At 42.6% G+C, this 13,920-nt stretch overlaps 1 protein-coding gene and 2 non-coding genes across 3 annotated transcripts in view; all 3 read left to right on the forward strand.

Moving 5' to 3' along the window:
• The window catches only part of SF3B3 (splicing factor 3b subunit 3), a 29,136-nt gene that overhangs the window by 1,154 nt on the left and 14,062 nt on the right, over positions 1 to 13,920 (forward strand). Inside the window, exons 3-12 of the mRNA XM_068202851.1 lie at positions 202 to 528; positions 1,654 to 1,826; positions 2,192 to 2,333; positions 3,276 to 3,388; positions 4,063 to 4,200; positions 5,369 to 5,472; positions 6,605 to 6,770; positions 7,270 to 7,365; positions 7,894 to 7,966; positions 13,439 to 13,590. Coding sequence (XP_068058952.1) covers positions 202 to 528; positions 1,654 to 1,826; positions 2,192 to 2,333; positions 3,276 to 3,388; positions 4,063 to 4,200; positions 5,369 to 5,472; positions 6,605 to 6,770; positions 7,270 to 7,365; positions 7,894 to 7,966; positions 13,439 to 13,590 — 1,484 coding nt within the window. The remainder of the gene's footprint in view (positions 1 to 201; positions 529 to 1,653; positions 1,827 to 2,191; positions 2,334 to 3,275; positions 3,389 to 4,062; positions 4,201 to 5,368; positions 5,473 to 6,604; positions 6,771 to 7,269; positions 7,366 to 7,893; positions 7,967 to 13,438; positions 13,591 to 13,920) is intronic.
• On the forward strand, positions 845 to 926 carry LOC137481541 (small nucleolar RNA SNORD111). The gene has a single exon (XR_011003535.1). It is a non-coding gene; the product is annotated as a small nucleolar RNA SNORD111 (small nucleolar RNA).
• On the forward strand, positions 3,544 to 3,623 carry LOC137481544 (small nucleolar RNA SNORD111). The gene has a single exon (XR_011003538.1). It is a non-coding gene; the product is annotated as a small nucleolar RNA SNORD111 (small nucleolar RNA).

Below are 13,920 nucleotides of genomic sequence, written 5' to 3' on the forward strand. Positions count from 1 at the left end.
TAGTATTCTGACCAATTTTCTGATGGTTAAAAGATGTTCAAACTGGTTATACATAATGTGCTGAATAAGTTTCTTTGAGTTTCTCCATGCTAGTCCTAAAATTGCCTTTTGGAAGTTTCCCCTTTTTCTCTTGTAGCGCTTGTTGAAGCTGTGTGTTGCGTGTTCTGTTGCTGACTTGTGCTCATGTTTTGGGTTCTTCAGGAACCAAACAACAAGAAATTGTTGTTTCCCGGGGCAAGATCCTGGAGTTACTCCGCCCTGATCCCAACACAGGGAAGGTTCACACTCTGCTGACCGTGGAAGTGTTCGGAGTCATCCGGTCCCTCATGGCCTTCAGGCTGACGGGGGGGACCAAGGACTACATCGTGGTGGGCAGCGATTCGGGGCGCATTGTCATTCTGGAGTACCAGCCCTCCAAGAACGTCTTTGAGAAGATCCACCAGGAAACCTTTGGCAAGAGTGGATGTCGCAGAATCGTTCCAGGCCAGTACTTGGCTGTGGACCCAAAGGGCCGCGCCGTCATGATCAGTAAGTCTGTCTGTCAGCCTGTGTTCTTATTGTCTTCTTGTGGATATTTATTTTGGAGCAGGTTTCTACCAGGTATAATTGCAATTATAATATCATTATAATTGTTTTAGGCTGTGAGCTGTGTCAAGGAGAATGCAGGCATTCAGAATTGGTCCTTGATGCTGGTGGAATTGCACAAATAACTTGTAACGCTGAACCAAAACAAGTCGGAAGGAGATCAGTTTGCTTAGCAGTGCGCAGAGCCCTGAGGTGTGATGTGTGGGAGAGCGGATGGGATTGCAGGCGTCAGTGCTACAGTGTAGCCAGTCAGTTCCCATGGCCTGAAATGATGTTCTGAGTTCATGTCTCTTCTCTGAGATGTCTCATGGAGACAGCCCGATGCATTTCTGATCAGGCTTCACAGGTAGAAGGACACTTGGGAGAATTTTTTTTGTAAGATCTAGCACACGGTGTATGGAACTTTCTCAGTTTGCTGAAGGCAGCTCTGTGCAGTGCTGATGGGAGTTTACCAGTATACTGGGAATAGCAATATATAATATTATTTCTTTTCTGACGTGTCTTGTTTTCCTGGGTGAGAAAGCACAGTCACAGCTGTGCCATTCCTGTCAATATTGAGGGGTGTTTTTTTATGCTGTGTGTCAGGCAAGGATACATTTTCTTAGTTAAAATATTTCTGTGGAAAAGTTGTCATACCAACTGGCTTTAAATAGCAGAACATCTGGATGCTGCTTTCCGTTTGTCTTTGCTTCCTTGCAATCTGTCATCTCTTGTGTGGTAAAAAGAGCGAGTAAATATGCCTCAAGCCACTGTAGTTGGAATATTGGGCCAGGTGAATGTAGTTCAAAGGGTCAGGCTGGCTTTAAAGGGCTGAAGTATGAATGTAGTTGAAAGGTTCAGGGTTTGGCTTTAAAGGGCTGAAGTTGTCCTTTTATGCTTGCCGTTTGAAATATTTAAAACGAGACATTCGAGGTTAATTGGTGGCACAGAGATAAACATCAGTGGTGAACTTCAGCTGAAGTAGTGCTGATAATCTTTTTCCAAGTTACAACTCTGTTTTGGGCTGCAGTTATGGTCAGATTTGATTATCAAGTAATGGGCTTCATTTGCTGTTGTCCTTTCTTGCAGGTGCCATTGAAAAGCAGAAGCTGGTGTATATCCTGAACAGAGATGCTGCTGCTCGACTCACCATTTCCTCTCCACTGGAAGCCCACAAGGCCAATACCTTGGTCTACCATGTGGTGGGAGTCGATGTGGGGTTTGAAAACCCAATGTTTGCTTGTCTGGAAATGGATTATGAGGTGAGAAGAGCATCATCTTCCTTTGCTGTCTTTTGAGCTTTGTTGTTCCTATTCTGCTCTTCGTCTGTCACTGAAGAACATTGGCTGCTTCTGCTGTCTGGGACAGTTTTAATTTTTTACAGGCTTACTGGCTTTTTGTCTTGCCTTCAACCAGAATGGGCAAGTCTCTTCTGCCTTGGTGATTGATTCTTCTTGCTTTTCAGCTGAAAATATCCGTGTTTTCTTGGTCTGAACTTCTCTTGTGTAGCTTCCAGCGAGTCTTTTAACCTCTGTTCCATTGCTACTCAAAACTGTTTCCCAACATATCAACTTTGCTCCTCCCTTTAATCCTTTTTTTTCAAAGACCTCGCCGTGTTCTGTTTTAGGAAGCAGACAATGATCCAACAGGTGAAGCTGCAGCCAACACACAGCAGACATTGACGTTTTATGAATTGGACTTGGGTTTGAACCATGTTGTCAGGAAATACAGTGAGCCCCTGGAAGAGCATGGCAACTTCCTCATAACAGGTACCAGCCACAGAGTTGTTTTTGCATGAGTCTGTCTACTGGGTTTCCATTCCCCAGGCAAACATAGTCAATACTCCTTGCATCTTAGGAGTTGTTTCAGTTGTGGTCTGAGCCATTAGTATAAATAAATTGACCTTGCAGTCAGGTAATGAGGGGTGGTTTACATGTGGAAATACACAAGTATTCATAGAAGCAGCTGCAGTTTGAGAGGGCTCCTGAAATTAGCTGGTAGCAGTGCAAAAGGACTTAGTTTTAGTTAATGTGTAGGTGCTGTTTTACTCTCTTTAGTGGGATTCTATCAGCTAAAGTCAGTAGATGAATCCATGGACTAAAAGCCCACTTAGAGGAGTTGGATGCAGGGCCAATACAACACCTTCAACCAGGGAAACTGCTGCAGGTTCCTCTCCAAGCACAAAAGGTGCTGAGCTAGGAGAGCATCTTTGTACGCTTGCCCTGTTGCATCTCCTGTAGGCAGCTGTCAGACAGACACCAGGTATTGTGTTGAATCTGTTTGATATGTTACACTGAGATCACAAAGTGTGGTTTTAGAATGCTTCTGTTAACTAAAGATGTTAATCCATCTGATGTATTTTTCTACAAGCAAACATGCCAGAAACCCAAGGGTTTTGTTTATCTGACAAGTTGCTGGTGTGGTATTTTGGGTGTGTCATTGCTTTGTAGACAAGAATAAGCCAGGAAGGATAAAACCGAAGCAATTTGTCAGAAACTGCATCCTTCCAGATCCCCTGGTTCCATCTGCCCTTTTCTCATGGTGGCGCAGCAGCTGTACTCAGTCTTTGGTCTTTTCAATAAGAGCAGATTCATGTATGCAGGGTGATGGAGAGTGTTGGAAACTGTGTTGCTTTAAAGAAAACCAAATGTTCTGCAGGCAACCAGTCCAGATCTGTGTTAAAGGCTTTTCTCCTAATAATTTTCTTTCAGTTCCTGGTGGTTCTGATGGCCCCAGTGGGGTGCTGATCTGTTCTGAAAACTATATTACTTACAAAAACTTTGGTGACCAGCCTGATATCAGATGCCCAATTCCCAGGAGACGGGTGAGAAATTTTTAAGATTATGAATGCTTGGAATTTGCCTTTCAAGATTAAGGGCATTGGGAAGGTTTTAAAGTAAGAAAAAAGGAGTTAAAAACTTGTTGGCTTATCTGCCTCACTGGCTGTGTGTTATCTGGGAGGGAGGATGGAGGTGGGCATAGCCTGAAGTGATGAGTGTGTTTCATGTCTCTTCTCTGAGATTTATACTGGAGATACTCCAAAGACTCTGATCAGGCAGCACTGTCAGTGCAAGATAGGATTACTTGAGGTGCTGAAGGGTGGCAATTGTAGATGCAGGTGAATTCAACAGCTGCCCTGTTGCATCTAAGGCTGCTTCCTCTCCCTTTGGTATTAGGAATGCAGTGCTTTGAACACCTGCCAAGGTGCTCAAAACCAGGTGTGTATGGGTTACAGCCCTTTCCTGTGGTTTTGGCTTTGATATGTGAGAATTACCTGGGGAGCTGTGGCACTGTGTCCCACAGCTGTATTTCCTCCTGGGGCAGAGATGTACCAAGGGTGACTACAGGTGTAACTAAGGGATGTGCTTTGTGTTAAAAATCTTCTTACATATTGTGACCTCTTAAGGCACCTGTGGAGTGGAAATACTTCAGTCAGTGAAATCACCTCTGTGCTTGTCAGGTAATTCCACCAATGACCTCCACTGTCTTTCCTGACAGAATGACTTGGATGACCCAGAGAGGGGTATGATCTTTGTCTGCTCTGCTACACACAAGACCAAGTCCATGTTCTTCTTCCTGGCCCAGACAGAGCAGGGAGACATCTTCAAAATTACTCTGGAGACTGATGAAGACATGGTAAGCATCCCCTGAATGCAGAAGCATTAATTGAGAGGAGTTCTTAGTCAGTTGCTTTCTCTAAGGTGATACATATTTACTGTTGTGAGTTTAACTGTGTAAAGGAACATGCTTCACTTGATTTGTAATACAGTTAACACTGGTCATCACTGTGGGTATTACTCATAAAGAGACACAGTGCAAGGTTTGCAGAATCCTGTGAGGATTAAACTGCAGTCACTTGAGCATACTTAAAATGTTCTAGAGGCAGTCTCTTTTTAAAAGATGTAAACTGTGGTCCATGAACCTCCTGGAGAATATTTCAGTAACTTATTCTGTGGAATTTAGCTTCCCTGGATTTCAGCAAGTACTCTCTAGTCTCTTAATTGAGTGTTTACATGCTACAATCAATATTTTTGCAAGCTGAGGTAGCTAACTTGGCACAGCTGGTCCGTGAGTTGAAATAACAGTCTTGCAGTGGCTTGCTGTTGCTTGTTTTAGTATTCCACTCTGAAAAGTTCTCTGCTGCAGTGTGATTAGTTGGGTTTTTTGACTAAATGCTGAATGTTACTTTCTCCATCTAAACATGTCATATTTGGTACAGGGGATGATTGTGTAGCAGGTACCAAGCCTGCCAGAGTTCAAGGAGTGTTTGGACAATGACAGACACATGGTGTGATTTTTGGGATTGCTCTCTGCAGAGCCGGGAGTTGGACTTGATAATCCTTGTCGGTCCCTTCCAACTCGGAATACTCTGTGATTCTGTGATGTTCAAGTGCCTGAAGATTGTTCTTGGATGTTTCACCAACAGCTGTTGTGACCATATCAAATTTAGAAATTTGCTCAGGACAGTTGTTTTTCTAATGCTGGAGAATTGGTGGTGTTCAGTGAGGCAAATTACTTTTCTCTTAGGCAGCTTGCTGTTTTTACAGCTTTTGTTTTCCAAATTGACTCAGTGTTACAAAAGGCAGAAAATCTTGGACTAAAACAGGCAGCCTGGTTAGTATGTTCAAATAGTTGGTTGGATTTTGTGATTTATAACCTGGTGCCCCAAACTACTGATGTGTTAAGCTTGGCCTGCTCTTGTTAATTTCTTTGGAGACGATAGCTAGGCAGATGTTTGTTATTAAATCACACACATAGAGCTCCAGTACTTTACCATCACAGTCACATCTTCATCTGCTTTCAGGTAACAGAGATTCGACTGAAGTACTTTGACACTGTTCCTGTTGCTGCTGCCATGTGTGTGCTGAAAACAGGGTTTCTCTTTGTGGCATCTGAATTTGGAAACCAGTGAGTAAACAATTTTACGTCAGTGTTTTTCCCCTGAAACAGAGTGGTTCTGTTCAGGCCTGCAGGCTGACCCTTGAACTTACTGTGCATAGAAAGACAACACCTCTTGATTTAATGGGTAAATTAGTGCTTTGTTCAGAGGGCTTGAGAAGAACAGTTGGATTAGACTATGAATGGGGGAATTTTCTTGTTGTTTGAACTCAGATTAGATGATGAAGTGCTGAGAACAAAAGGTTACTTGCTGTTGCAGCAGATTTTGGAAGAATTGAGCACTTGCTGTTTTTGTAGGGTTCATCACATATCTGGATGATTAGTTTGATAGTTTTGCATTTTTGCGTGTATGGCCCACTCAGAAGTAAATAGGATTTCTTATTAGTAGCTGTGTTCCTTTCCTTACTGGATGTATTCTTGAGGGCTTTCTCTTCATTCGTGTTTGGACTTCTGAATAATCTAAAGGATCATGCACACCTTCGAAGAGTAGCTTAACTGTGTCTGAGGGAGGGATTCGCAGGAATGGAGATTTTCCTGACTGTATCTGCAGTCAGCCACCTGAGGGAGCCCCAGCCAGTTTGCTGGACCGAATCTGGATTGAGGAAGCCATATTCAGGCTTTATTAAAACCAGGAAGTAACTCAGTCTATCTTTCTGTGGGTTTTTTGTTTTGTTTTGCGGTTTTTTTTTTTCCTTCTCTGTAGTTTTATTTGATTGTTGTGTTATTTGGGCTCATAAATTGGAATAGGGAATGTGGTTATAAATAGAATGATTAAAAAGGTGAGAATATTCCAATAAAATAGATAACTTTGGAGTTGAAGTCCTAGCCATTGGCCTTGCTTTTGGCCTTAGCTGTCAGTTGCTGCTTTGGCTTAAACACAAGAATATCTAAAAGGCTCAAGGGTAAACAAAATACTGAAACTCTGGGATACCTTGCCAGTGACAGCTGCAAATGTGAAGGGCTGAAGATGGGAGGTTGTGGGGGGGGTTTCTTGTTCGTGGGTCTTGAAGCCAAATATTAATAACTGAATAATGTAGAGTTGGATTTCTTTCTTCCCCACTACCTGAATAACTGGTTAAGCCTTACTTAAAGAAGGCTACACGAGTTCTGAACATGCTGACACTCTTTTTTCTGTCTCAAGTTACCTGTACCAGATAGCTCACCTGGGAGACGATGATGAGGAGCCAGAGTTTTCCTCTGCCATGCCTCTTGAGGAAGGAGACACATTCTTTTTTCAGCCTCGACCTCTGAAGAACCTGGTGTTGGTGGATGAGTTGGACAGTTTGTCTCCTATTCTGTGTTGTCAGGTATGTTGCTATCAGCAAGTTCCTGTTTACCACGCTTGAAAGTGGAGTCACCAGCTGTGTTATTCCAGGTTTCCAGAAATACTGTTCCAGGTAAAGACTCATAGAAAGGCAAATCTGCAGAGTTCTCAGACAGCTGCCTGAGACTGGTACTTGGCCTGGTAGATTTGATTCCCGTGGCAATAAATATATATCTGAACACAGGTTATCAGTCACTGATTCCATGGTGCTTCTCTATTGACCATCAGACCAATTGTTTGCAAAGGATTTTGGTAAAACTTAACATTCAGGGCAGCAGCTGGAACACCCCATGGCATCTCCACAGGTTTTGATGTTTGAAAGAACATTCTTAAAGTAGTAGTGTGATATATATATATATATATATATATATTTATTTATTTATATATATATATATATATATATATATATATATATATATATATATATATAGTTTTGTTTTCTCGTTCCATGAATGTTGTTTTGACACTTTTTGTCCACACAGATAGCAGATTTGGCCAATGAAGACACACCCCAGTTGTATGTGGCTTGTGGTCGGGGGCCCAGGTCATCCCTGAGGGTTTTAAGACATGGACTTGAGGTAAGACATCCAGCACTTTAGAAGAAAAACCTGAGAGGAGAGCGGTGTGAGGAAATCCTTGAAATAAAGTTGCTGAAATGAGGGGCTTCTCCTTTTACTGTAGTCTGGAGAGCTATTTTCTCTTGCTTCTTGAGGAATAGAAGGGTTGTATTGTTTATTCTTACAGGTTTCTCAAAGCTTCTCAGCGGCTTTTGTTTGACTTCAATAAAACCTGCATTTTGTCTCTTCTAATACTTGAGTGCATTGAGCTGGAACATTCCTGGTGTCTGCTAGCTGCTGCTGATCTCTGCAGGGGGTGGATGACCTTGTTTTAAAGCTGGTCATCCAGTGCAATAATGTTGCCATATCATTCCTGACCATATTTTGCCCTGTAGCACATCTGGCATGAGCTGAGAGCGTCAGAATTGGGAATTGTTAGCTTTCCTGCCCAGTTGTGGGAAAGCTTAAAAACTGCTTGTGGTTTGACTGCTTATTCTAGTAAGTCTAAACATCTGTTTGCAAAAGAACCTTCTTCCTGTTTACTCTTAGGTATCCGAAATGGCCGTCTCAGAGCTGCCTGGTAACCCCAATGCTGTATGGACTGTGAGGAGACATGTTGAAGGTATGCAGCATTTTCCCGAAGTACAGGGAGGTCATAATGGTTTTGTGTTTGTTTTGTTTGTTGTTGTTTTATGGTTTTCTGTCCAAGGAGATAGGAATGGTGCTGTGTGATGCTTGTGTGCCATCCTCAGAAACTGTGATGTGAGTCAGCAGCCACCTGCTTGTCTTTAGAAGCCACCCACCCTCTGGTCCCCTCGTATTGTCACACTTCCTTTTGACAAAGGAGCAGCTGCCTGCAGCTGCATCCATCACCCAGTATGCTGTGTCAGCTGTACAATTGTAGCCAGAAGCTGCTGAACTTCTCATGCATAACCAATTCCCATAAGTTTTTGCCCATAAGTTCTTGCTCAAACATCAGCAGGCAACAGCTATTCTTGTCGGAGTGTACTCACTATGCTTCATGTGTGTGTTGACAACTGCAGTAATCAGCTCTTTGTGAGAGACTGGGATAAAAATTATGGAACAAAGATGATAAATCTGCAACAGTGTCTGTATTTTATTACTTCCTTCTGTGCATATCTGTGAAAACACCACTCTGGACTAGGACATGCTCTCTATTGAAAAGCCAGCAGTGTGTAGAAGGTTTGTGATTCCATGAAGATTAAGATTTCAGGTTGGCAGAATATACTGGATTGGGGGTTTGGTTGGTTGTTGGTTTTTTTTTTTTTTAATTTCGTGATCTGAAATAATTGCTTTACTATTACTAATGTACAAGAGGAAAGTAGTACCTTCTGCCTTTCTCTTTATGGTGAGAGCAGAATTGCACAGAAACACCTAAAAAGCTTGTAGGGAATCTGTTCTGGGTGCTGGCAGTCTCAGGGATTATTTCCCAAGCAGTGCTTTGCTTAACTCTTACAAAGATTTCCCTAGATTTATACATGGGATCTAGAAAGGCCAGGTTGTTGCAATAGAGGCCTTAGCCTGCTATGGTGACGTGATACCTTGTATTTAAGTAGAGTAGTGTGTCTTCCAGGGAACCAGGAACCCTGTGGGAATTGCAAATCCTGCACTGGGATTTACCTTGCCATGTGAGACCTGCCATGAATTCCTGTGCTCATGTCCTGAGATTCATGTACTGCTTAAGCAACAAGGGAGGAACTTTGGGAATAAAGTGCCTTCATGTCCCTGAGAAATAAATGGGTCAAAAGGAAAATATTTCCACGCTTCGTATTAAAAAAAAACCTGGTTTTCTGAAAAGAGGCATTCCAGTTTGTTAGAAACCTTTTCTCCAGCATTCTGGAAAAGAAGCTGGTTAGATTTTCTCCCTCTGAGGACTGGAGGCTTCTGACATCACCTTACTGTTTTAAAATCTTTTCTCCTGGGGTTCCAGAAGAAGACTTAGACTTTTCAGGAGGTGAAGGACTATTGACCGGCAGGAAGCGGACCGGTCTCATTGCCTCCTCTTCTTTCCATCTTCCAGATTTTCCAGGTTTCAGCATGATCATCTCCATGATTCAGAAAGGCTGGAATCTGTAGTTGTTAAGCTGTGCTACTCACTGAATAGAGTTTATAGTTCTGTGAAACTGATTCCCAAGTTCCAGCTCTTGGAATTCAGAAATTATTTTAGTCGGTTTTAATCAGAAAGCGTGCAGAACATTTTCAAACATGTAAAGATTTTGTAATCTTTAAAGTGCCCTTGAGGGCTCTGTTGGCAGTGTGGGGTCGCCCAGCTCTGCCTTGGTGCAGTGTGTGTGTGCTGCAAGGCCTCTGTAGGAAACACCCAGGTCTGCAGTCTTCAAAGCAAATACTAACCTTGGCTGGTACGTGGTGATACTCACTACCAATACCAAGCCTTTTTTTTTCTTCCACAGGTGGCTGGTGGTGGAGGTGCTGATCACCACAGGTGTGTACCTACTGCTAGGGGCTACTGTACAGTACCACAGGTTAACCACAGAGAATCCCAGCAGCATGGGGCTACATTTATGCTAAGCACTTCAGTAAACAAATTCTAGAAAGTGGTGTGTAGTTGAAGATTGTTGCCTTTGAAGTTGAGTAGCTGAGGAGTAGAAAGCAGATCCCAGTCCATCTTGCAGTCCTTGGGAAGCAAAACAATCAGCTGTGTCTCTGTGGGACAGTCAGTTCTTGCTAAAATTGGATTTGTGTGTTTTAGGGGTATTTTCAGCTCTCTTGTAGACCAAGATTAGGCTTCCAGCTGCTTTGTACAGACCTCCAAGAGAAAAAGATCAAGTGTACTTGGAGCATTTCTAGGTATTGTTGGCCTGGGAATGTCCTGTGGTTAAGGTATTCATCTCCCTGTGAAACAGAAGTGGGTAGGATTTGCACCAAACTATTCCAGTTGAATTATCTGTGGGTGTAGGTGTGTGCTCTGCTGTGTTGACAGGTGGGAGCTGGGAGCTAGGAATCAGCACTCCCTACCTGGCACTCTTGCTGGAGGAGCAGTGTGCAGTGAGTCAGCGCTGCAGAGTTGCCACGCAGTAGTAAACAGAAGCCCAGGAAAACATCCCCTCAGAGTCTGTTAACTGAGAGTGATCCTGAGCTCTGACTCTGCTCACCAGTTTGCTCACTGAACTCCTCTGAGCTTGTGGTGACTACATTTGTATCAGTGCAAATTGAGATGCTGCAGAGTGTGAGAAAACTGTCAGGACTGGACTGGCACATAAGAATGTAAGTCTCATGGACTAACTCAAACTGAATCCATGATAAATAATAAAAAGCACAGTAGTGTAGAGTTCATGGACTGAAATGTCATGTTTTCATAACTGGTTGTGATGTTTGCATGAAGCTGCAGAGAACTTGTAATGCATGTGTAGGAGAATGAGTCCAGCTGTGGCTCTTCAGAGTCATTAAAATGTTACTCACTGAAAGGAGCTGACTGGTGCAATTAGAACAGTAATAAGCATCTCTGAAGTCTTGTGTCTGCATACAAAATGATGTCTATCTGTTCAAAACTCTCAGGAGCCTGATGTTTTGCATGGGATGTTTTGCATGGCATTGTGCAGAGCTAAGTAGACATCTTTTCATATTAAAATCTGTAGATCTTATTTTCTAACTGAGAACACTTCTCAGTGTGCCCTAGGGATTTAGTCCCCTTAATTTCAACTAGACTGCTGTATTTTCTAAACCAAAATTGTATTGTTTGAACCTAGATGAATGTGTCTTATTCACTGACTTAATTCTGGTAAATCAGACCTTTTATTTCAAAAGCTCCAGCAGAGAGTCACTAAGCAAAACAGACTTCACGTAAAAATGCACTTGTCACTATTATTGACACAGACTTAAAGGCATGCTCTAATATAAATGTAAGCCAATGGAAAGAAAGAGCTAAAAAAGTATTAAGAGGTAGGAATGAGTTTTTGTTTAGAGTAGGACTAAGGGAATCTGTTTTGTTTTCAGATGGGAGTTCTTTGTCCTATTCCAAATCACATGCTTAAACCTCCTGCTGGGACACAGTGGTTTATCATGAGAATTGACAGCCCCCAGGGAGGAAGGCAGCAGCTCTGAAGTAATTTGGAAAGCAACAATGGTCTTTGAAATGGAATTCGTAGAACATCCTGTCTATGGCATATTTATGAATCAAATGCTTAGCCTGTGAGCTGCTAGAAACTCCATGATCAAGGAATTCTTGTAGGCTTCTGGTGTTGAAAAATTTGGGCAAGTTGGTAGGAGAAGCTGCTGTGTAGAAAATAAGCGGTGTGTAAGTGTAGAAAATAAGCGGTGTGTAAGTGTAGAAAATAAGCGGTGTGTAAGTGTGCCTTGCTGAACTCATCATCTGCTGTTAATGTTGGAGGAATTCTCCTGTTTAGCCAAGCATTCAAGTCGTTGGTGTTACTGATGGAGTTCTCTCTGCAGATTCAGTTCTTGCTTTCTCATTTCCCCAAATGGACCAATTCCTGTTTGTTTTGGAACTGTTGGAGGTTACAGGCTGTGAGCAGTTAATAGAGTAGTAACAGTGTTTATGCCACAGACTTCTGTTGAAATTGCTTTAGTTACACAGAACTCTTCATTTTGATCAGAGCTGTGGTCTGCGTACCAGATGTTGCAGAGAAGAATGATTGGGTTTTTTTAATTTTTCACTTGCATATTTTCAACTGTATGTAAGAACTTTTTGTTATAAACGTGACACAGCAGGTTTGGCAATGCTTCCATCTAAACAGGGTGGATAGAAAAGGATTATTAGTTCTTGAAGCATTTGTTTTGGTCAACCCAGCTCGGGTTCTTTAAGCTGCTGCATCGTAATTTGTGGCATCCCGTTTCCATCCCAGTGAGACTCTTTTATTTTCCCTTTTCTGTTAAAAGTTATTAGCCACTTCTCCCTGTCTCCCATGTTTGAAAATTATAGAGAATCTCCTTTCAGGGGCAGAAACTGACAGCTCTTATGCCTTCACCTCCACTAGGTATGCTGTGGTGCCCAAGTCCGAGTTTTGGGTTGAGTTGGGTTAAAATGAGGAATTTTCTTTTTAAGAAATAGCAGCTGCATAACAGTAGAAGTGGAGTTGCTTCTCTGAGGCAATCTTACTTCTCTTCCAAGGCTCCTGGCTCCATTTCCCAATAGACTTCATTGTTTCTTTTGCTTTTGTTATTCTCTTTTAATGAGCTTGTCCTCTTCCCCTCTTAAGACCTATTGCTTTCTACAGAGTGAAAGCAGAGAGCAATAAACTGGGATTTTTGCTTTACCCAGTCCTACTACCCTCATTTCCCACAAAGTTTCCCTATTTCCAAATGGGCTCTTAAGATTATTTTGATTAGCATAGCTCCTCCATGTCCAAGCTACAGGAGTCTCCCACGCTGTTCCCTTTGGGAGAAGCCAGTACTGGAGATAGTAGAGGAAACACTGACCTTTACTTCTATTGGGATAAATGACAGTACTGCAACTATCTTTAAAATTTAGTTGTTTCTTATCCCAGGAGACTCTCACAGTGTGAATGGAAACCAGTTGATCTTCTGGAGGAGGGTAGAGCAGGTTTAACCCTGAATTCTGCTGCAATGCACACTAATTGTTCTCTGCAACCTTTTATTGTGTGGCTGCTAGATAGAGATTGTGGTCCTGCAACCTCCTGTGTGCAACGTCTGTGGTGTGATTTCTGCAGATAGATTCTTTATGTTCAAATTTTTGGAGTAGAATATGTAGTTTGACTTAGTTGGGTGTTAAATCTGGATTCATCTCCTTGGGTGAGGGGGAACAACTGTCTCAAAGGCTTTGAGTGCTTGAGCGTTCTTTGAAAAAAAATGTACAAGAATCTTGCTTGCCAGAATCCAGAGTATTGTGAATTGACTGTGGACCTGGATCATGGTTTGATCCCTGGCTCAGTCTTGCATTGTTTGGAGTCCGGCAGTGGCTGGCTTTTGGACAGCATGTCCTAGAGCAAACTTGTGCAATAGTGTCAGCAGCTGTAATTATCACAGGAATTCTGCTGAAGAGTAACTGCTAGACATTTGTCAGACTGCTGATTGTGTTGGGAAGCCTTGCATTTATTAAATTGGCACTTTTTTTTCCCCTGTCTTCCTTGACCAGATGAATTCGATGCCTACATTATTGTGTCCTTCGTAAATGCCACACTGGTGCTGTCTATCGGAGAGACTGTAGAAGAAGTGACTGACTCCGGATTCCTGGGTACTACACCGACCTTGTCCTGCTCCCTTCTTGGTGATGATGCTTTGGTACAGGTAATGGAAAGCTGCTTCTTACATGTCTACTGTCTGCCACTCTCAGCTTGCTGCACGGATGTGATCTCTGCAGTAGTGCAACACATATCTAAAGATGCTGATTGGCAGAGAATGATGCTGATTCAGCCTTTCCCTTTTTATATCTTGCAAAGCGAAACTGGACCAGTTCAAAATGGTCCTAATCTCCTTCAGTAGTTCCTTGCTGTGGTTGAAGGATGCAGTTCTCCCAGCTGGCAAGTATTGTCCTGCTGGTTCAGCCTGGTGCATAGTTGATGGATCACTGGCTGCTAGGAGCAGTTCTTGCCTTTGGCTTCTGCTGAGTCAGAGCCA

Source organism: Anomalospiza imberbis, chromosome 12 (genome assembly GCF_031753505.1).
Source record: "Anomalospiza imberbis isolate Cuckoo-Finch-1a 21T00152 chromosome 12, ASM3175350v1, whole genome shotgun sequence".
NCBI lineage: Eukaryota > Metazoa > Chordata > Aves > Passeriformes > Viduidae > Anomalospiza > Anomalospiza imberbis.